General features: G+C 40.8%; 1 protein-coding gene across 3 annotated transcripts in view; it reads left to right on the top strand.

The window, feature by feature from the left end:
• Positions 1-22,861, top strand: part of CDH8 (cadherin 8) — a 632,421-nt gene that overhangs the window by 39,851 nt on the left and 569,709 nt on the right. For all 3 annotated transcript variants that reach the window (XM_089689822.1, XM_089689824.1, XM_089689823.1), the window contains exon 2: positions 4,225-4,677. In XM_089689822.1, coding sequence (XP_089545948.1) covers positions 4,393-4,677 — 285 coding nt within the window. In that variant the 5' untranslated portion in view covers positions 4,225-4,392. The remainder of the gene's footprint in view (positions 1-4,224; positions 4,678-22,861) is intronic.

Below are 22,861 nucleotides of genomic sequence, written 5' to 3'. Positions count from 1 at the left end.
AATTATATGATACTGACTATCGATGATTTCATTTTATAGTTGACATTTTTGAGTAGATGCAAATTGGTTGCATTGGTCAATTGATTCTCATATATCTCAGGTACTGTCATGATGAGATCTTCTTACCAAGGTTTCTAGCTCCTACCCTATGCTATGCATAATAGGACAGGGTCTACCTTTCTGATGTACACTGCCACATCTGCCCTGCCAACAGGGGCGGACTGACAACTCATGGGGCCCCTGGGCAATAGGGGATCATGGGGCCCCTGTGTCTTTGCCCAAACTCAAAAAAGCCTATGAAAAAGGTACCAGGGGCATCTTATGGGGCCCCCTACTGACCCCGGGCCCTCGGGCAGTGCCCCAGTTTCCAAATGGTCAGTCCGCCCCTGCCTGCCAACTAACTGATGTCCATAAGGCTCTTCTTTTAATATGGCATTTTTAATAGCTTTACTGGATTTGTTCAATTATGTATATACTATATAATTCTATTATACTAACATTTAGTGATTTTGTTTGTAGTTGACATTTTTGAGTAGATGAAAATTGGCTGCATTGGTCACTTGATTGTCATATATCTCAGGTACCATCATAATGAGATCTTCTTACCAAGGTTTCTAGCTCCTACCCTATGCTATGCATAATAGGACAGGGTCTCCCTTTCCGATGTAGACTGCCACATCTGCCCTGTCAACCAACTGATGTCCAAAAGGTTCTTCTTTGAATATGGCCTTTTTAACAGCTTTACAGGATTTGTTCAATTATTTATATACTATATAATTTTATTATACTAACAATTGGTGATTTTTGTTTGTGGTTGACATTTTTGAGTAGATGCAAATTGGTTGCATTGGTCACTTGATTGTCATATATCTCAGGTACCATCATAATGAGATCTTCTTACCAAGGTTTCTAGCTCCTACCCTATGCTATGCATAATATGACAGGGTCTCCCTTTCTGATGTAGACTGCCACAGCTGCCCTGTCAACCAACTGATGTTCATAAGGCTCTTCTTTTAATATGGCCTTTTTCACAGCTTTACAGGATTTGTTCAATTATGTATATACTATATAATTTTATTATACTAACAATTGGTGATTTTTGTTTGTGGTTGACATTTTTGAGTAGTTGAAAGTTGGCTGCATTGGTCACTTGATTGTCAAATATCTAAGGTACCATCATAATGAGATCTTCTTACCAAGGTTTCTAGCTCCTACCCTATGCTATGTATAATATGACAGGGTCTCCCTTTCCGATGTAGACTGCCACATCTGCCCTGTCAACCAACTGATGTCCATAAGGCTCTTCTTTTAATATGGCCTTTTTAACAGCTTTACAGGATTTGTTCAATTATTTATATATATATTTAATTATATTATACTAACAATTGGTGATTTTTGTTTGTACACTATCGATGATTTCATTTTATAATTGATATTTTTGAGTAGAGGAAAGTTGTCTGCATTGGTCACTTGATTGTCATATATCTCAGGTACCATCATGATGAGATCTTCTTACCAAGGTTTCTAGCTCCTACCCTATGCTATGCATGTTATAACAGGGTCTCCCTTTCCATTGTAGATTGCCACATCTGTCCTGCCAACCAACTGATGTCCCTAAGGCTTTTTTTTTAATATGGCCTTTTAAATAGATTTACAGTATTTGTTTAATTATTTATATAATATATAATTATACTGACAATTGGTAATTTCCTTTTGTAGTTGATATGTTTGAGTAGATGGCTGGTCTCTTGATTCTCAGGTACAATCACGATAATATCTTCTTACCAAGGTTTCTAGCTCCTACCATCTACTATGGCTATTGGTCTTTCTTTCCGTAGATATTTTAATTTTTTTACATTGTGGAGAATATGACAGATAGACTGAGACATTATGGATAAAAGCTGAACCTGGAATTCCCATGAAGAGGTCTCTACTCACTAAAGGGCAAAAGAGATATACAGTAGAAATGCATGTCTGATTTAGTCCACAAAACCAAATGATGAACAACATTTGGAAACAATTCCAGGATATGAAATAAAAATGAGGCCTTAGTAACATGGAGGATACAGTAGCAAGAATCCATATTAAACTAAAGTGGACAAGCTCTTTAAAAGTTCAGACTAGTAGAAATTAGCTATGAAATGAATACAGGGAACAAACCCTACCATCTAAATGGTTCTCTTTTTCATCTAGGCATGATTGTAAGATTATCAGCCTTCACCACTCTTTGGTGATCGGGAACCTCTACTTTTTTCTTACCTGTAACGTAGGGAGGATTCCCAAACACATAGCCTCCCTGATTTCTCATATACTTTATGTAGTAAATCATTGGTACTTAGAAGTTTCTCACAATCATGTTCAAACCTGCCAAAGACAGCAAGCAAAGAAGGGAGATTGCACCTTAGAAGTGAGGAACTCTTGAAAATCTGTTTGAAATAGATTACGGAGAATTCAGGTTAAAGGCCAATTCTATAGGATAATTAAAAAATAAAAAAATTATGAAAGTGGTTCTAAAGGCTGAAGGTTTTGCAGTGTGCAGCTCCCCCCTTGTTCCCTTACACTCATGTAAGCCTGAGACTGATCCAGCAATGTGCACGAGAACAGAAGCTTTCCTGGGCCTCTCTCTCCTCACTGGACATTGGCTCCTGGTGCTGTCAATCACAGACAATGGGGAGGTAGCAGGGGGGGTGGCCCCCATCTCATAAACACACAGAGGTGGCCCAGGACCGAGCATGGACGGGGGCCCTCAGAGCCCCTGGGAGCACTCAGCAATGGGGAGGGGCCAGGAGTTCTGGCCGGGGAGCCGAGAAGAGGAGGATCAATGCTATTCTGTGCAAAATTATTGTGTATATATACATAGCATGTTTGTTATTAAAAAAAAATATGAACCTTTACAATCACTTTAATAATAGCCGATCCATGATTAAAAATGAAAATCAGCCATGGCTGCAATACTCACTTGCTTTCTGGTACTTTCTTTTATAGTACCTCTTCTCTGCAACAAAATGTCTTCAGGGTTCAAAGATACCCGACAACATATTGAGAGTGCAGGGGTAATGGATCCACCCTTTGAGAGGGCATCACTATGGTGCTACGGTATTCCCACTATAATGATATAGAGAGTGGCACTGATGCCATTATATCAGCACTACACTCATTATTACATTATTGAGGATGGCCTATTACTGGATAAGATCTGAAGGGAAAGAGGTCTCCTGTATAAAAAAAAAAAAGAAAAATGCTTGGAGGTGGCCTCTGGTCTGAGCTAAGTATGAGCAAATCTGCCTGGGCACTGTCATGGAGGACAGGTACCAATATCAAAATACATAACTACATATATTTAAAAAAAATCTCTCCTTACACAGAATTGTTAAATCTTCCTAAAAGTTACAACACTCCTTGACAATATGGGCTCTTTTTGGAAAGTGGGCTGCGACATCTGAAACCTTCAAATTACTGGCTCTTGTAGAAGCAAAGCTATACACTGTATCAGGGGTGGACTGACAACTCATGGGGCCCCCAGGCAATAGGGGATCATGGGGCCCCTGTGTCCTTGCCCAAACTCAAAAAAGCCTATGAAAAAGGTACCAGGGGTATCTCATGGGGCCCCCTACTTGACCCTGGGCCCTCGGGCAGTGCCCGAGTTTCCAAATGGTCAGTCCACCCCTGCACTGTATCATAGATTGTTCATTTTTTCTGGTGGTGAACCTGCCAAAAAGTGGTGGTTTTCAGCCAAAGGTTTATGATAGGTTAACTTTGTGAATCCTGGATATTTGCCGTGTACCCACAGTGATAGATACCCAGAGTGGCTTCATAGCAGGAGAACTGAGGGTGACAAAGGGAAGGCTGAAATTAGGCTCTTAGTGGGATGAACCAATTTCCTTGGCCACAGTTGTAACAATTGTTGGATAGCTATATGCTTTCAATGATTATTTTGGCATTTTAAATGGAATTGCTTAAGAAAAGTTGCTTTCTCAAAAGTCTCAGTAAATTGCATACATTTTGACTAACAGATTCTGAACGTTAATGTAATGTAAGCTTTTAAAAATTTCTAGCATTTCAGTCCTTATTTCTGATAATTCTTCATGCCTCTTCTTTTCTCTCTCTCTCGTCTTGTGAACGTCTTCAGTATTTGTCCTTACAATGCCTATTAACTGTGAATAACATACCATGTTATGCTGTACAAGTAACTTACTTTTTCTTCTCTCCATTTTTCCATTTAAGGGAAACATCAATGAGTGATATTCTAGACACGTCATGTCCTTCAAATGTGAACTATTTATGCTTATGTTTATTGAGCAATAAAGCCTCGGATCAGCTGCAAGTAAATATCTCTCCCTACATGATGAATTGGATGGCTGCGATCTGGATGTGAGCAAGAACATTTGTTTCATGTTGTCCGCGCTCCCTTTAACCTGCGTTAAAATGCCAGAAAGACTGGGGGAAACATTCATGGATGTGTGGACTCCATTAATCATATTATGGATTGCAGTACTTCCTCATGTATATATGGCTCCGAGGGATGATTCCCATGTACTGGCGACTGATGCCACCTTGGAACTTACTGGAGTCAACGATGAGCAAAAAGTTTTGAATCGATCCAAGAGAGGCTGGGTGTGGAATCAAATGTTTGTTCTGGAAGAGTTCTCTGGCCCTGAACCCATACTAGTTGGAAGGGTATGTTTTGGATTTTATTAATTCCTGCTGTCAGCTAAATCATGTTAACTTTATCACTATTTGATGTCACAAAGTCTTGATTATGCCTGATTTACACGTTGACATTTTGTCAGTGCATATATTTTGGAAGTTGATTTACTAAAAGCAAAGGCTGTTCATTTTGAAAGAGAAGTTGCACTTTGAAATGGAATTTGCTCCATAGCATAGTAAATGGAGTGATGTTTCACTTTGTAAAGAATACCCAATCATGGTAAAGGAAAGTAAAAAAAAAAATCATTTTTGCTTGTACGTGATAGGATAAATATCGTCAACAGAGCTTTACTTTTCTAAACTCGCCTGCAAACTGCAACTTTCTTTGCAAATTGAACAATCTATTTTCCTTTAGCAAACCAAGCCATATGTCTTTTGGTTTTTACTTGTGTTTTTAGTGCATTATTTTCATCCAATAAACTTTCCGTTTAAATCAGCTAAATACATTCTTGGTGCATCAAAACAAAGACGATGCAAAGTTTTACATTTTGCTTTCTTTATGAAGAAGCCTCATCATAAGTAGAAAACCCTATCTCCTGCCAGCATGCTGAAGAACAGAACCCTTGCTCTCTGTGAGGAAGCATTGGTTTCTCTGCAGAGACCACTGCTGTGGTGAGGTGCTATGCATTTTGAAAAGGTAGAGGCTCCTGCTAAGTTAAACTATGGCTGTGAGGTAGAGGTAGAGACTACTACTGAGTTAAACCTATGGCTCTCAGGTAGATGTACAGGCTACTAGTGAGTTAGACCTATAGCTCTCATGTAGAGGTAGAGACTACTGCTGAGTTGGACCTAAAACTCTCAGGTACAGGTAGAGGCTACTGCTGAGTTTGATTTATAGCCCTCAGGTAAAGGTAGGGGCTACTGCTGACATCACCTATAGCTCTCAGGTAGATGTAGAGGAAGAGGCTACTGCTGAGTTAGACCTATAGCTCTCAGGTAAAGGTAGAGGCTACTGCTGAGCTGGACCTATAGTTCTCAGGTAAAGGTAGAGGCTACTGATGAGTTTGACCTATAGCCTTTAGGTAAAGGTAGAGACTACTACTGAGTTTGATTTATAGCCCACAGATAAAGGTAGAGGCTTCTACTGAGTTGGACCTATAGCTCTCAGGTAGAGGTAGAGGCTTTTGCTGAGTTAGACCTATAGCTCTAAGGTAAAGGTAGAGGCTACTGCTGAGCTGGACCTATAGCTCTCAAGTAAATGTAGAGGCTACTGATGAGTTTGACCTATAGCCTTTAGGTAAAGGTAGAGACTACTACTGAGATTGATCTATAACCCACAGATAAAGGTAGAGGCTTCTACTGAGTTGGACCTATAGCTCTCAGGCAGAGGTAGAGGCTTCTGCTGAGTTAGACCTATAGCTCTCAGGTAGCGGTAGAAGCTATGCGTGAGTTAGACCTATAGCTCTCAGGCAGAGGTAGAGGCTTCTGCTGAGTTAGACCTATAGCTCTCAGGTAGAGGTAGAAGCTACGAGTGAGTTAGACCTATAGCTCTCAGGCAGAGGTAGAGGCTTCTGCTGAGTTAGACCTATAGCTCTCAGGTAGCGGTAGAAGCTATGCGTGAGTTAGACCTATAGCTCTTAGTTAGAGGTAGAGGCTACTGCTGAGATGACCTATAGCTCTCAGTTAGAGGTAGAGGCTACTGCTGAGATGATCTATAGCTCTCAGTTAGAGGTAGAGGCTGCTGCTGAGATGACCTATAGCTCTCAGTTAGAGGTAGAGGCTACTGCTGAGATGACCTATAGCTTTCAGGTAGAGGGAGTGGTTCCTGCTGAATTAGACCTATAGCTATCAGGTAGAGGTAGATGTAGAGGCTACTGCTGAGTTAGAACTATAGATCTCAGGTAGAAGTAGAGGTAGAGGCTACTGCTGAGTTGAACTGATAGCTCTCAGGTAGAAGTAGAGGTTACGAGTGAGTTAGACCTATAGCTCCTAAGTAGAGGTAGAGGTAGAGGGTACTGCTGAGTTGAACTGATAGCTCTCAGGTAGAAGTAGAGGTTACGAGTGAGTTAGACCTATAGCTCCTAAGTAGAGGTAGAGGTAGAGGGTACTGCTGAGTTGAACTGATAGCTCTCAGGTAGAAGTAGAGGTTACGAGTGAGTTAGACCTATAGCTCCTAGATAGAGGTAGAGGTAGAGGCTACTGCTGAGTTGGGCCTTTAGTTCTCAGGTAAACATAGAAGCTACTGTTGAGTTAGGCCTACAGCTCTGTAACCAGCAGAGCTCACACTCTTTTCTGACCAGAGAGCTCTATTTGTTCGGGAGACTTTAGATGGCACTGGAGATTTTCTTACATCAGTAGTTGTTTCATGACAAGTTCTGCTCTACATGAGGAAGAGGAGTGAGCACAATTAACCCCATACTTAGAAGAATTGGGTATTTTATTTAGGATACCAGTGGCCAGCAGATTAGCAGGGCAGAGAAGGTCATATATATGCAGGAAGGGGACAGGATTAAACCGAACCTGTTACTTATTATAGCCTGAACACTTCCAAGATATTTACCATGCTGGGCCACTTGTGATATTATTTAAAGGGTATAATTAGGCAAAGTAAAACATACATTTAAATAAAAATCCACAATATATGCAAATTTCCCCAATTCGTCTCTTTAAAATGCTGCAAAAGTTCAAAAAAATTACCTAACGATTCTGCAAAAAATCCACTAAGCTCCTAACTTCTTGTAGTGAGTTGACAACACTGCACAGCAATCCCAGTGTCAGTCTTGTCTGGTTTTCCTGTGCTGGACTACAGAACACCTCCCCTCACCTCCATAACACTAGGGGGAAGTGATCTATAGTCCAGCAAGGGAGATCTCAGGTATGGCAGCTTCATGTACGGCAACCTGAATGTATTACACAGATGTATTGCATATTTTATTTGCTTAGACATACAGTTTATGTGTTTTTACATTTTTGTTGCACTTGATGGCAATGTCTGATTGCGTTGATGCATTTTTTAATTCAGCAACCAACTGTTATCTGATAGGTTGGTACGAGTTGCTGTGCATTCTTATTACTCTTTATATTTCCTTACCGAATAACCTGGATTGTAGAAACAGTACAAGACAATTTATTAGGTACGTTTGACACCACTGTAGCGGTAATGTCACTCCATCCTGGAGAATTAAAAGAATGCGCATTCGCTCTGTAAACAAAATGGCGTCCCCTGCTGTGTCTGTGGGACAGGTACACTTTAATTGGTTCAAATATACAGTCAACTGAGGAGATTTTCAAAGAACATCATGTTCTTATTTCTGTAGCTAACATAAAAGTAATGGAACTGACACACACGGCAATATGTTAGTTTGGCAGGACTACAGAATAACAGAGTCACTGAGCAATTTGGCTGCCATCTTGTTGGAGGCGCATCTTGGTGGAGTGAGAACCACATGCAAGCCTTAATGTAGTCGTAATTTAATCTTCTTTTTTTTTTTTCCATATTACCGGATGACATGTAATCTGTGCTCCTGATGCCCCGGGTTTATTATGTATTTATTTAAAGTGCGCATTCAATTCCTGCCCTGGGATTCAATCAGAGATGGAAAATTGGTAAAGTGGATCTGTCAATAACTTTACAAGTCTGCATTGGTAAATTCTTGGCATGCAACTATGATTAACCGTTTGCTGACCACACATTGTAGTTTTACTGCTAAAGTACGGGCCGGCTACGCAGAATCACACACATATATATATATCTATCCTGAACTCAGCAGCCAGACTCATCCACCTTACCAACCGCTCCACTTCTGCCACCCCCCTCTGTCATTCGCTCCACTGGCTTCCGATTGCCCAACGCATTAAATTCAAACTACTAACACAGACATACAAAGCCATTCATAACGCTGCCCCAAACTATCTCACCGACCTGATACCCAAATACCACCCAACCCGTACTCTTCGCTCCTCACAAGACCTCCTACTTTCTAGCTCCCTGGTCTCCTCCTCCCAAGCCCGGCTGAAGGACTTCTCTAGGACTTCCCCCATCCTCTGGAACTCTCTACCCCAATCCATCAGACTGTCACCTACCCTCCTCACCTTCAGGCACTCCCTGAAAACCCATCTCTTCAGGGAAGCCTACCCCACCCTGCTAAAGTAAAGGCCGGCTACACAGAATCACACACACACACATATATATATATATCTATCCTGAACTCAGTGGCCAGACTCATCCACCTTACCAACCGCTCCGTATCCGCCACCCCCCTCTGTCATTCCCTCCACTGGCTTTCGATTGCCCAACGCATTAAATTCAAACTACTAACATTGACATACAAAGCCATTCATAACGCTGCCCCAAACTACCTCATCGACCTGATACCCAAATACCACCCAACCCGTACTCTTCACTCCTCACAAGACTTCCTTCTTTCTAGCTCCCTGGTCTCCACCTCCCACGCCCAACTGCAGGACTTCTCCAGGACTTCCCCCATCCTCTGGAACTCTCTACCCCAATCCATCGGACTGTCACCTACCCTCCTCACCTTCAGGCACTCCCTGAAAACCCATCTCTTCAGGGAAGCCTACCCCACCCTCACCTAACAGCCGATCTCCTCCACTCCTCCTACCACTCCATCCCCCATAGCCACTTCCTCCTGTACCACTATCCCCTCCCTCCTAGATTGTAAGCTCGAAAGAGCAGGGCCCTCGAACCCCTCGTGTATTGTATTGTTACTGTATTGTCTCATGTACTGTCCCCCACTATACTGTACAGCGCAGAGCAAACCTTTTGATGCTATATAGATACTGTATAATAATAATAATAATATACGTGATTGTATATTTCTGGGTAAGGAGTTGGACGCGCGCTCACCCAGCTGTGCTCCTATTGGCTCCCTTACATGCTGATCAGCAGGTCCCGGCCATGGATTCATGTCCATAACCCGCCGATCAGTGGAGCAAGTGATGGGAGAGAGATCTGTGTTCGTAAACAACACAAGTCTCTCTGCTTACAGTGGGAATGTGGCGTTTTTTGTCTCTGAATAAAAACCGTCACATCCCTTAGTAAAAACAGCACACAGTTAATACAATAACACTTGTTAGGCACACAGTTAGCCCTTTGCTTGCCCTAGATTTTAATCCCTTCCTACCCAGTGTCATTAGTATAGTGACAGTGCACATTATTAGCACTGACCATTGTATTAGTGTCACTGGTGATATGTCAGTTAGTGTCAGATTGCCCACCGTGCTATCACAGTCCCGCTATAAGTCACTGATCGCCGCCATTACTAGTAGTACAAAAAAAAATTATAATATATATATACTGTCATTTGTGGATGCTATAATTTTCATGCAAACCAATTAATATACACTTATTTGGATTTTTTTTTACCAGAGACATGTAGCAGAATATGTTTTTGCCTAAATTTATGAGGAAATTGTATTTTTTTTATTGGATATGTTTTATAGCAGAAAGTAAAACATATTGTTTTTTTTTAGTCAAAATTTTTGGTCTTTTTTGTTTACAGCGCAAAAAAATAAAAAACCCAGTGGTGATCAAATACCACCAAAAGAAAGAGCTATTTGTGTGAAAAAAAATATATGAATTTAATTTGTGTACAGTGTTGCATGACTGCGCAATTGTCAGTTAAAATACTGCAGTGTTGAATAGCAAAAAAAATCCTTGTCATGAAGGGGTTAAAATCTTCCTGAGGTCAAGTGGTTAAAGCAATAGTATCATCTTTTTTTTGAGTAAAGGGTATGTAGACCCTAACAAGGAATTTCTTTCATATAGCCCCTTTTGATCTGTTAAAGTGATTTTAAATTTTAAAGTTTTTCTTGAAAAACAAAACATGCTATATTTATTTATTTCAGGTACTTAAATAGCGCCGTCAATTTACACAGCACTTTACATATATATCGTACTTTCACATCAGTCCCTAACCCTCAAGGGGTGTACAATCTAAGGTCCCTAACTTTCATTCATACATTCAAATACTAGGGCCAAGTTAGACAGGATCCAATTAACCTACCAGCATGTCTTTGGAGTGTGGGAGGAAACCGGAGTACCTGGAGGAAACCCACGCAGGCACAGGGAGAACATTGCAAACTCCGGGCAGGTGGTGCTGTGGTTGGGAAATGAACCTACGACCAGGGGCGGACTGACCATTCGGAAACTCGGGCACTGCCCGAGGGCCCGGGGTCAGTAGGGGGCCCCATGAGATGCCCCTGGTACCTTTTTCATAGGCTTTTTTGCATTTGGGCAAGGACACAGGGGCCCCATGATCCCCTATTGCCCTGGGGCCCTATGAGTTGTCAGTCCGCCCCTGCCTACGACCCTAGTACTGCCAGGAGGAAGTGCTAACCATTTAGCCACTGTGCTGCCCACTATACTTTTCTTACTCTGTGCAACAGTTTTTCTGGGGTCCCCCACTGGCGATCTTAGCTTCTCCTCTTCTCCACATGCTACCATAGGAAGCTGCTTCCTATGGTGGCACATGTGAAGGCTTGATTCCAAGCTGCACTGTGTGTCTGTTGACACCTCGTCACTGGATTTGATTGACAGCAGCAAAAGCCAGTAGCTCCTGGTGCTCTTACTGTGTCCAGTGAGGAGGGAGAGAACTAGCATTGCTCAGGCACAGTGCTGGATTGAGATCGGAATCAGATAAGTATTTAGGGGGGTTGGGCGGGTGCACATTTTTTACCTTAATGCAGAGAATGCAAATAGAAGTAACAAATACTGTAAATGTTATACAGACCATATGTGAAGCTTAATTGCTCTGCTCCAAAGCCAAATAATCAGAAAGGATCACCCCACCGGCATGGGAATGAAGGGAACAGCATCCTTAGTCCATTCCAGTGTCTGGGATACGATAAGGGGAAGCGGGCGCCGCTCAAGACCAGCATGTTGTATGTGTTGAGTAGCCTCAGCACCATGCTAGCCATGCCTGCTGATGCATTTTGCCCCGCCCATCTGGGATTGGTCACTACGCCTCTGTCCCCCTGATGGGCGGGGTGAAATGTGTTAGAGGGCGTGGCTAGCGCAGTGCTGAGGCCACTCAACACATTCAATAGGCTGGTCTTGAGTGGTGTCCGCTCCCCTGTATTTTATCCCAGACACTGTAAATGTTATAATTTGTTTATTTCAGGTACCTATCTAGTGCTGTAAATTTACACAGTGCTTTACATATCTATATATTGTACATTTACATCAGTCTCTAGCCCTCAAGGGGTGTACAATCTGAGGTCCCTAACTTACATTCATTCATACACATACTAGGTCCAATTTAGACAGGATCCAATTAACCTACCACTCTTTAGTTTGTGGGAGGAAACCCATGAAGACACAGGGAGAACATGCAAACTCCAGGCAGGTGGTGCTGTGGTTGGGATTCAAACCAATGACCCTAGTACTGCCAGGCAGAAGTGCTGACCGTTTAGCCACTGTGCTGCCCGTATATTACACATTACTCAGCATACATGCACTTACCATGACAGAATATTTCTGATGGCAGGTCTGCTTAAATGGGATTTTAGATGGGATTTTAGATGGGATTTTAGATGGCCGCCACACAAGCAATTAGCTTTTCCATAGTTTGTACCCATCTTGATTGAAGAGGCTCCCCGCATATAGCGGATTATACAAACATTCGTGTCTCACTGATGAAACCTCTTCTAGTGTGTTTGCACTGAGAAGATAATAATAAAGGGCCCTAAGTGAGCAATATTTTCTCCTGTACATTTGTGGTTAATGCATCAAAGTACATCATAATCATATACTAGCCATGTCAGCAGGAAAATGACATAGAAACTACTGTTTCTCTTCTTCCATTACAGAAATTGCTGTATTTCCACCTTTCCACCCATTTTTTCACATTTACTTTGACTGAGGAAGAGTGTGGATGGATAAAATAGCTCAGGGCTCAGTCAATTCAATGTACTAAGCCCCGGAGGTATCATTGAAGCAAAATGCTGAACACTGCCAGATGCAGTACACAGTGTCTCCACTAGAGGCATCAACTGCAAATAGATCTCATGAGCTATAGAAATGTATATAATCAGATGAGATATTATGTGATTACATTTTTTTATTTTTTAGAAATTAAAAAAAAAATGGCAGTGGAGAACTCTGAAAAAATAAAAACCTTAATGTCGTTGTTATAAAATGGTACCTACCTTTTCTCCCTTTACTTTGCCTGTTTTGAAAGGTACTAGTACAATATGTTTTGTGCAGCTAGCAGACCATGACATGTTTCTGTGCGTACCAGACAAATTAACCATTGCATACGCTGCTATGCATTCCAATATGGATCCCATCACCGACATCTATGGCCAACAAGGATTTTTGTTCATGTTTTGGATATTGTGGGCAAGTGCAGAAAACACTGTTGGGATTTTATTGCTGCTGGGAAAATTGATCATTAATATTTTTCCCCTTTCATTCTTATACTTACCTGTCCTCGTTCCAAAAATTGCCGCTCATCAAAATCTTTTCTGCATGTGAGTTGCATTCTCCGAGACTATGAAAAAAACACTTTGTGGTGCCGCTCCAAGCTGGCAGGCAAAAGAGGGTAACCCCTATGGAGATAGGGAGCAGCATCCTAGAATGCTTCCAGTGACTGCGATACAGTGTGGGGACGGACGCCACTCTAACCAGCCATGCAAGTTCATTGTGTGTGTGGGATAGGATGACCTTAGCCGCCACTCCAACCATGCCCTCTGATGCATTTTGCCCCACACACAAGGGCTTGGTCACAGAAGTCACAGAGGACACCTCTGTAACCAAGCCCCGGTGCGTGGGGCGAAATGCGTAAGAGGGCGTGGAGTGGCAGCTGAGGCCATCCTATCCCACATACACTGGACTCGCAGGATTGAGTTGCGTTCTCTGTTCTAGTTTTCTAGGGATACGTGCATCACTGGTGAAATACACCAGAGAAAGCTGAGTGTGTGATGTGTGCACTGCTTTCTGAATAAATAATTCCTCTAACTGGACTGCGCCCATTTGTTCTGTGGATATTATGGGGTCTACTTTTTAAAAAGGTTAGCAGTTATCGTGAATAATCTCCATAGCGTGTCCAATATGTTTATTTCCTATGATCGCCAGCATCACCTAGTGGCCCCAATGGCAAATTTTCCTGATATACCTCAATTGGGAAAATACCACATTATGGCCACTAGATAAAGCTGGCGACCATAGAAAATAAACATATTAGACAGTCTCAATGGCTTTCCAAATGTTGAAAAATTCTCAAAGTGAATCTTTTTTATAGTAAGACCCCTTAGTGTGGGAGTCAGAGTGAGCCCTTGGTGTAAGCACCAATCTGGCCAAAGGAGGGGCCAGTCGGGCTTTGAGGACAGCATCATTGTTTTTCCCTTGATTCTTTTAACTGCTTGGACTCAACCCCTCCACAGGTCAGTTAAAGTGATTCTAAATTCTTTTTTTTGCAAACATTTTGTACTTACCTGCTCTGTGTAATGGTTTTGCCAAGAGCAACCCCAAGTCTCCTCTTCCTGGGTCCCCCAATGCTCCTGGCTCCTCTCCCCTACTGAGTGCCCCCATACCAAGCCACTTGCTATAGTGCACTCTCATATGCTTGCTCTCAAGCCGGCTCTGCATGTCCATTGACACAGAAAGCACAGCTCCGTCTGCCCCCATCTCTGTCTTCATTAGCTGTGATTGACATCAGCAGGAGCCAATGGCTCCCACTGCTGTCTCTGAGCCAATGAGGAGGGAGAGAACTGGGAGAGCAGGGGCTCTTGAGCACATTGTTTGTTCAAGATTGGGCTCAGGTAAGTATGAGGGTAGGCTGGGGTGAAGCTGTATGCAGAAGGTTTTTTACTTAGATGCATAGAATACATTAAGGTGCCTTTAGTACCACTTTAACAAAGGATTTGCAAACATCTTTCAAAAATAGTTCACTAGTATGTCCTCATAGCTTTCTGTTTTCCAAACGTTGAGGACTAGTTTACACTAACGTTAGCCTTCTGAAGAGGGATCTGCTGTGAGCATTTGACAGTTGGTGAAGAGGTGCTTTAATCCCCAACCCCCCACTCCTACCATGCTGCAACTGTATGCATTTTATATTTATTTGCCCCCCTCCCTTCCCTCTATGATGGGGAAGAGATGGGAGAAAAGATCAAACACTGTGCACAGCTGCATCTCTCTTCCTCTTCACGCAGCACTCGAGCAGCAGCAGGAGCTATTGGCTCCTGCTGCTGTCAATCAAATGTAGTAAGGAGGAAGTGGAAGGTGGGGCTAAAACCCGCTGTGTGATTCTATGGCATGCGTCACCATAGACACACAGCTTGAGAGCGAGCAGACACTGTGTGCCTCCATAGCAAATAACTTGCAATGGGAACGCATGAAGAAGAAGAGGAGCCAAGATTGCCAGCAGGGAACCCAAGATGAGGAGGATCAGGGCTGCTCTGTGCAATACCACAGGAGAGTATAATATTTTTTTATTTTAATTCTTTTAAAAATGACTTTAAGGGGGCTCAATTGCATGTTTTTACCACCTCCCAGCCATAAGAGCAAACAAGCCCTTTCTGCTTAAAAAATACATAAATAAAATAACTCAGCATTATAGCCTCTTGGCAAGTGTTTTAATAAACAAAACTAAAAAAAGCTGCTTCTCTTGAAGTGTCTACCCACTCAAATGAAGAAGAAATGTAAACATAGTGGGGGTTAGTCACTTGCTAAGAATATAATGTATAGCGCCACAAGCTGGCTTCAGCACAACGAGCTGACTTTATCTTTTAATTATCAAGAGGTTCCAGTCAGGACTGCATAAATCTACAAGCATAGTAGAAAACCCTCTTAGCAGACACAAAATGACATTTTGCCAGTTAAAGTAAACAATTCACAAAGAATGTTTTGACATTCATTAGCCTTATTTTTCATGGATTCCTTCCACACGTCGAAGAACTACATCAACGATGCATGTGACTGAAGGAGGCCTTGCCATCTATATGGTACGTCTTCTCTTTTCATCCTGACGCACAAACATAATTTCAGCAGCTACTGATATTCAATTATCTCAGCTCCTGCACTAAAAGAGGCAAAAAAAAGAAAGCAATATGAAAAATGTTATCGTACATATGAAAAGCACTGAAAAAAAAGACAGTAGCCCGGAAATTAGACCTTCAGTGTGAGGTTAGCCTTGTTAAAAACTTGTCTTGGCTATCTATATCTCCAAGCTCATGCTGTAGTTCTCTGAAGGAGGCCTTAATTCCAAGATATTTTAATGATGCTACAGAATGAATAAAGAATGAAATGTCCAGGATAAAATTAAAGCTTCCTAAGATTTTATACACATAACAAGGCATAATCACATCCCATAATAAAACAAGATGTTCTAGATCCTGAAAATTAGGGTCTTCATCTTGAAGCCATCGGACTCACTGCTCGTTAAACTTGACAATTATACGAGGGTTGTATTTTGTTACAGGCTTTGCCAATGCATTTATTAATTACGAGGCTCTTGGAGAGCAAGCTTTTCCACTCACCTGCAGATAATATATTTTATTTCATTTAGGAGACCCTAAAAAGTATAACCCAGCATGTGTCCCGGGTATTGTAAATATTTAAAGTGCTTTGTATTTCGTTAGCTAGGAACTTAGACAAAAGGCTGGTTCCCTTGGTGCAGATACAGACATATCTTTTTTTATAACATAGACCTGGAAAAGGCAGGCTGGACCATACTATTCACAAAACATAGCAATTGTAAAAAATGAGTCCTCCAAGGACATGCAGAAAAACTCACAGTATGGAGAAAATGGAACAGAATACAAGTTCTTACATTTGCAGATACAGTATCTAAGGGATTCTTTTAAAAACAGGAATTTGCCATTGCTAGCATGCAGATGACTTGGTCCTAACTGGACCTTTTACCAGGTTTCACATCAATCTCTTACCCAGGTCTCACTCCACCTCTGATTTCATGGCTGGCCATACATATTACAATCTCTTTCTTAAAAGCCAAAATAGGTGGTCCCAATTACAAAATAAATGCCCATAATGTAAAAAAAAAAACCATCCAAAAGGTATTGTGACTTTGATATGAGTTCATGTAAAGTAATTAGAGGACAAAAGTGTTCAAAGAGCTCACTGGTTTAGGTTAGGCTGCTCACAACAGACAAAGCTATCCGACCAGAGGCGGACTGACCATTTGGAAACTCGGGCACTGCCCGAGGGCCCGGGGTCAGTAGGGGGCCCCATGAGATGCCCCTGGTACCTTTTTCATAGGCTTTTTTGAGTTTGGGCAAGGACACAGGGGCCCCATGATCCCCTATTGCCCGGGGGCCCCATGAGTTGCCAGTCTGCCCCTGTACCCGACCCAGCAAGGCACCTATGGAAGGAATGCCAGAAGGAGCCCTTTTCTTCATTGTTCTCGTATATATTGCTGGACAGCAACTGGACAGCTTCCCTTAATAGATGCACACAAGAAAGCTCTATTTTTGAGTCTATTCAAGGATTTAATTTTAACTAAAGCCCCGATGAAGGGTGAGTTTTTCTGGCCCCCAAAACGCATTGGATGTTTTTTAGTGTAAACCAATAGATGAATTTGGGTTCTTTTATCTTTTTATCTGGCACTCCTTTCATTAATGCATGTTTCAGGATATAAAGAAGATTGCCCAATCAGATCATACTGTTTATGGTCAACAGATATCCACTTGTCCCCTAAAATGGATCTTCATTTGGTAAATATAGTACTCACTTTTGCATCTCAAATGATTACCTCTGCTATCAACTGTCCTTCATGTGTTTGTGGCAAATACACAAAGTCCTACACTCCTTCCTTGGAGCTCTGTTCAGCAATCACCGGAGGAAAAATTAATATGTTTGCAGAAAAGATTTCACAGACTTGTTTGACAGAAACAGGACCTCTTACCTCTTTATACACATTAGGCTTTATATACACTGGACGTTTTTAAGGGGGCAGAAGGCACAGGTACATCATACAGCACCACTTCCGGCATCCTGTAAAACTTTATGAGAAGCTGAAAACTGAAGCGGTTGGACAAGACTGGGTACCAAGTTGTGCTGATGTTTAGACACAGACTTCTTGCGTTTGGGCCATTTGTCCCTTGGTGATTACAGCCCTAAATGTTAATAGCACTTGGTTCACCATCCAACTGCATGAGCTCTCAGCTCTTCATGTAGTTTTATAGGCTGCCGGCAGTGAAGCTACATGCTCCCCTGTGTCTTCCACCCATATCTAAATGCCAGAGTGTCATGCACCAGGCCGAAATGACAAATTTGAATATGGACTAAGTTGCAAGTAGAATAAGAGTGGAGACTTTAAGCTTCCCCCTACACCAATACTTAGATTGCTGATTTAGTTGGACTCCTAAGCTGACCTTACACTTGTAGAATTTTGTTAGAAAACTTTCATTTTCAGAATGTTCATTTGCATAGCTAATAGTTAAAGGGGATGTCTTGACAATCATTTTCAACAATGAGCTAACTAAAAAATTGAAGGAAGAGGATGGAAATTTTGTATCAAATCTAACGGGACCTAAACATTTCAAGTTGCTGAATTAATTCCCAGCCCCCCCCCCCAAAAAAAAAACATGCCACTAGTCTTATGCACATGCACTTGTCAAAGTCAAACCAGAAGTAGATATAGAATTAACATGACACTCAAATGTAAAGCCATTCAAAAATAGTCCAATCCATGAAGGCATCATTAAATGGTCAGATGAGCGAGGTGTAAGATCAACGTAAGTGTTCAAATATGGAATAAATTGGCTTCATTATTACAAAAGCATATTTAAACAGACGTTTGTGATAGATAGGAATCATCAAGTGTCTGTGTTCAGTAAACTTCTTGACATATTACTTCCAATTTAAAAAAAAAGACTTTTTTGGGATTTAAATTTTTTCCTACCATATTTTTAATGCTTTTGATGGCAGTCTAAAAAGATTTGTTATGCCAGTCTGGACTTTGTGTTGCCTAGCTATCATTAGAAGCTCTGGTGTTATTTGTTATTCAATGGTTAAACAAAAGTTATTGGACAAAAATGTATTTTCTAAAGTATTTAAAATCAACTAGGGAAATATATGATCTAAAAATTAAGGTTCAGTTTGGCCATAAAAGGTTCCATTAAAGAAACCTAAGATTATTATAATTATAAGATACTCTTAAAGACAAAAGAATTATCCTTGCCCAAATGTCTTACCTTAAAAAAATTGTGATGTCATCCAGAAAAATGGATTTTCAAACAATCTCATCAAACATTTTTCTGTAAAGTGATTTTTACTCTGGCCATAAGTTGTGTGGCTTACTGTAACATTAAACCATCATGCTGGGTATTTACTGTTTCAACTGATGAGATATTTTGCTTCCTGTAAATGTTTGGCTTTTAAATTTTGAGTCCTGAAGCTGAAAGCATACCGTGTTCCAAATTTACCATCTGCCTTTTAACTATTATTGTTTTTTTTTTTGCAGTGTATAAATATATACTGCTACAGGAGGTTTGACCCAGTTATACTAGTTTAGAAATAGCATGTGATTGACCCTTAGGCTGGTCGAAATGTCTAGAGATATTCTCTTAGCTCTTAGCTGCATCAGTTGTGTCATGAAAATAAATACGCTTAATTGTCTTAAATACATTCCTTGACCTTGTGTCAATATAACAATTCAACTTTGAAATCAATTTTGAATTTAAAAAATAAAATAATAATAATATTATATACAGTATCTCACAGAAGTGAGTTCACCCCTTACATTTTTGTAAATATTTTATCCTATCTTTTCATGTGACAACACTGGAGAAATTAAACTTTACTACAATGTGACGTAGTCAGTGTACAGCTTGTATAACAGTGTAAATTTGCTGTCCCCTCAAAATAACTCAACACACAGCCGTTAACGTCTAAACCGCTGGCAACAAAAGTGAGTACACCCCTAAGAGAAAATGTCCAAACTGGGCCCAATTAGCCATTTTCCCTCCCCGGTGTCATGTGACTTGTTAGTGTTGCAAGGTCTCATGTGTGAATGGATTGGGACCATATATTTTGGCTTTTAAGAAAGAGATTGTAATATGTATGGCCAGCCATGAAATGAGAGGTGGAGTGAGACCTGGGTAAGAGATTGATGTGAAACCTGGTAAAAGGTCCAGTTAGGACCAAGTCATCTGAATGCTAGCAATGGCAAATTCCTGTTTTTAAAGTAATCCCTTAGATACTGTATCTGCAAATGTAAGAACTTGCATTCTGTTCCATTTTCTCCATACTGTGAGTTTTTCTGCATGTCCTTGGAGGACTCATTTTTTACAATTGTTATGTTTTGTGAATAGTATGGTCCAGCCTGCCTTTTCCAGGTCTATGTTATAAAAAAAAGATATGTCTGTATCTGCACCAAGGGAACCAGCCTTTTGTCTAAGTTCCTAGCTAACGAAATACAAAGCACTTTAAATATTTACAATACCCGGGACACATGCTGGGTTATACTTTCTAGGGTCTCCTAAATGAAATAAAATATATTATCTGCAGGTGAGTGGAAAAGCTTGCTCTCCAAGAGCCTCGTAATTAATAAATGCATTGGCAAAGCCTGTAACAAAATACAACCCTCGTATAATTGTCAAGTTTAACGAGCAGTGAGTCCGATGGCTTCAAGATGAAGACCCTAATTTTCAGGATCTAGAACATCTTGTTTTATTATGGGATGTGATTATGCCTTGTTATGTGTATAAAATCTATCTATCGCTCTCACACTCTCATACTGGTCACTGGAAGTTCAACATGGCACCTCATGGCAAAGAACTCTCTGAGGATCTGAAAAAAAAGAATTGCTGCTCTACATAAAGATGGCCTAGGCTATAAGAAGATTGCCAAGACCCTGAAACTGTGTTGCAGCACGGTGGCAAAGACAATACAGCGGTTTAACAGGACAGGTTCCACTCAGAAACCAGACCTCGCCGTGGTCGACCATGAGCAGAGTACATTACATTAATCCTTTCTCAGCCTTTTTAACATAGAGGAACCCTTGATATAACTTTTTTGGTCCAGGGAACACCTGCTAATAATTGCTATATCTACAGCTCATGAACATTAGCATGATGCTCAGTGGGAAGAATTCACCTTACATCTGTGGTCAGTAGTAAGAATCTGTCTTTACAGATAGTCGAAAATATTATTTTTTTGTCAAAAGTTACACAAATGAGAGTCATAAATTGCTCATTGCTGAAGGAATTCCTAGCAAACTCTGGAGGAACCCTAGTTAAGAAAGGCTGTATTAGAGAGACAGAATACTTTCCTATTTTACCCCTAGACACAAATCATACCACACATTTAATTATAGAAGACTCTATGCTATTTTTCTCACAATCCTTAACACATTAATGTAAAAAACGACTCATATATTCAGGAGGAATCTGAACTGTTGGCAAATGAGTCAATTTACAATGCTTTTCAATAAGCCATTTTTTTCCCCCTTGTCTTTAACAGGCTGCATAATTGTAATGAGCTTCCATGTACATAAAACTAATTTAACACAAATTCTTCCAGCCTTTAAAAAAAATATGATGATCCCTTCAAGGTCATGCTAATAGGAAGATTCCATTCCAAACTCAGCTTGGAGTTGAAATAAATGATCGAACAAGGTGTCTTAATAAATGTTTCTTTTTAAACAAGCAGCTTACTTCTAATGACCTTGTGCAATCATATATAACTTCCGTCTTCCTTTGTTCTTGCCTGGCGTAATTACTTCATTTGTTTATCCTGTTTTGATTAGCCGTTATGCTGTATGTACACGGAACTGATAATGTTCTAATGAAATGAACTTTTGAAATGTTTAGCTGATTAGATAGTCTTCTACTCAAAGTTTGGATATAGTTAAATTGTAGCATGATACAAATTATTTTGACGTTCAACAACTGGGCAATGTAAGATCTTGAAATGATCCAGGTAGATAGATATTGAAACCTTAGTTAGATGGGCTGAAAAGTTTCGAGATGAGTCCTCTTTCCTTGTGGATTCAAGTTAAATTAATTCCAGGCCAGCAATTTACTTTCCAAGTTTTTAGCAAACTTCATTGCAGACTCTTACCTACTTTAATTCTATGGATGCTGAGACAGCTCATTCTAGAAACTACCTAAAAAGTATTGCTGAGTGGTAAGGTCTGCCTTCATTGATCACTTGATCAACTCCAGTATTGTAAAGATAAAAACATTGCCTCCTTAGTCTCCCTGGAGATATATGGCCACATTATCAACCAAGTTGAAAGGCTTGCTGGTTTCTCTAAAGACATAGCTAAAGATACCTAAAATTTTATTATAACATGGTCTAAAGTAAAGCTTGCCTTACGCCTGTAGATTTTCGCTTGAACGTTCAGATGAGAAAGTATAAAATTGCTTGTCCAACCATTCAATGGAACTTTCATGGACTTGACTAATTTCAAGCAACTTTGCACTCGAGTACCATGTCAATAATCCAGTTTTTGTACAAGCCTAGTTATGTTCTTTTATTGACCAGCAGACAATTCAACCCTTTGTCCACTCCCATTAGATTGACTAAAAAATGTTTATCCTTGCCTTTCAACTTTTTTTTGCTCTGTTTGAAGCTAATTGTCAAATTGTTCCCTTTAATGCTCAGATGATCAAACAAATGTTTTGAAAACAACAAGTATTTTATGAAATTCTCCAGGTGTAATACCAGCCTAAATCTGTACAGTAAATGTATCCCTAAAAAATGTAATACTCAGCTCTCCCTTTTCTGTGGCATCAGTTTCTGCAGTAGAAAAAGAAAAATTGTTAGCTAAAGATCCTGCATAAGCTGACATTTCCAGAAGTATTGATTCCCTAGTCCTCTAGGGCACTGTGGCTTCTCTTGCTATTCTCTACATCAGTACACAACACAATAGTGACGAAATACAGGTGGATCTAACCAGGAGCACCTGGAAAATGACAGTTCCATAACATTTTTGCAGGGATCCATTTAATGTACAGGTTAATCTTAGTGGCAGGTTTGCTTTTAAGTGCAGAAGAAAGCAACAGGTTCTTTTCAATGCATGCCTTGATTGGTGCATGCCTTCCTCCAGTTCTATGCCCTTCAGCCACCAGGTGCAAAATAAAAGCCCCAAATCATTCACAAGTTGCTAGAGTGGTAGCTTACACAGGGCTAAGGAACAGGGGTGAGCTTGACCATTCGAGCACTCGGGCACTGCCCGAGGGCCCGGGATCAGTAGGGGGCCCCATGAGCTGCCCCTGGTACCTTTCA

The sequence above is a fragment of the Staurois parvus genome, unplaced genomic scaffold (assembly GCF_062004578.1).
Source record: "Staurois parvus isolate SC_StPar_1 unplaced genomic scaffold, SC_StPar_1.0 ptg000498l, whole genome shotgun sequence".
In the NCBI taxonomy this organism is placed as follows: Eukaryota; Metazoa; Chordata; class Amphibia; order Anura; family Ranidae; genus Staurois; species Staurois parvus.
Note: the sequence above shows the minus strand (reverse complement) of the source record. Positions and strands in the feature narration are given on the sequence as shown.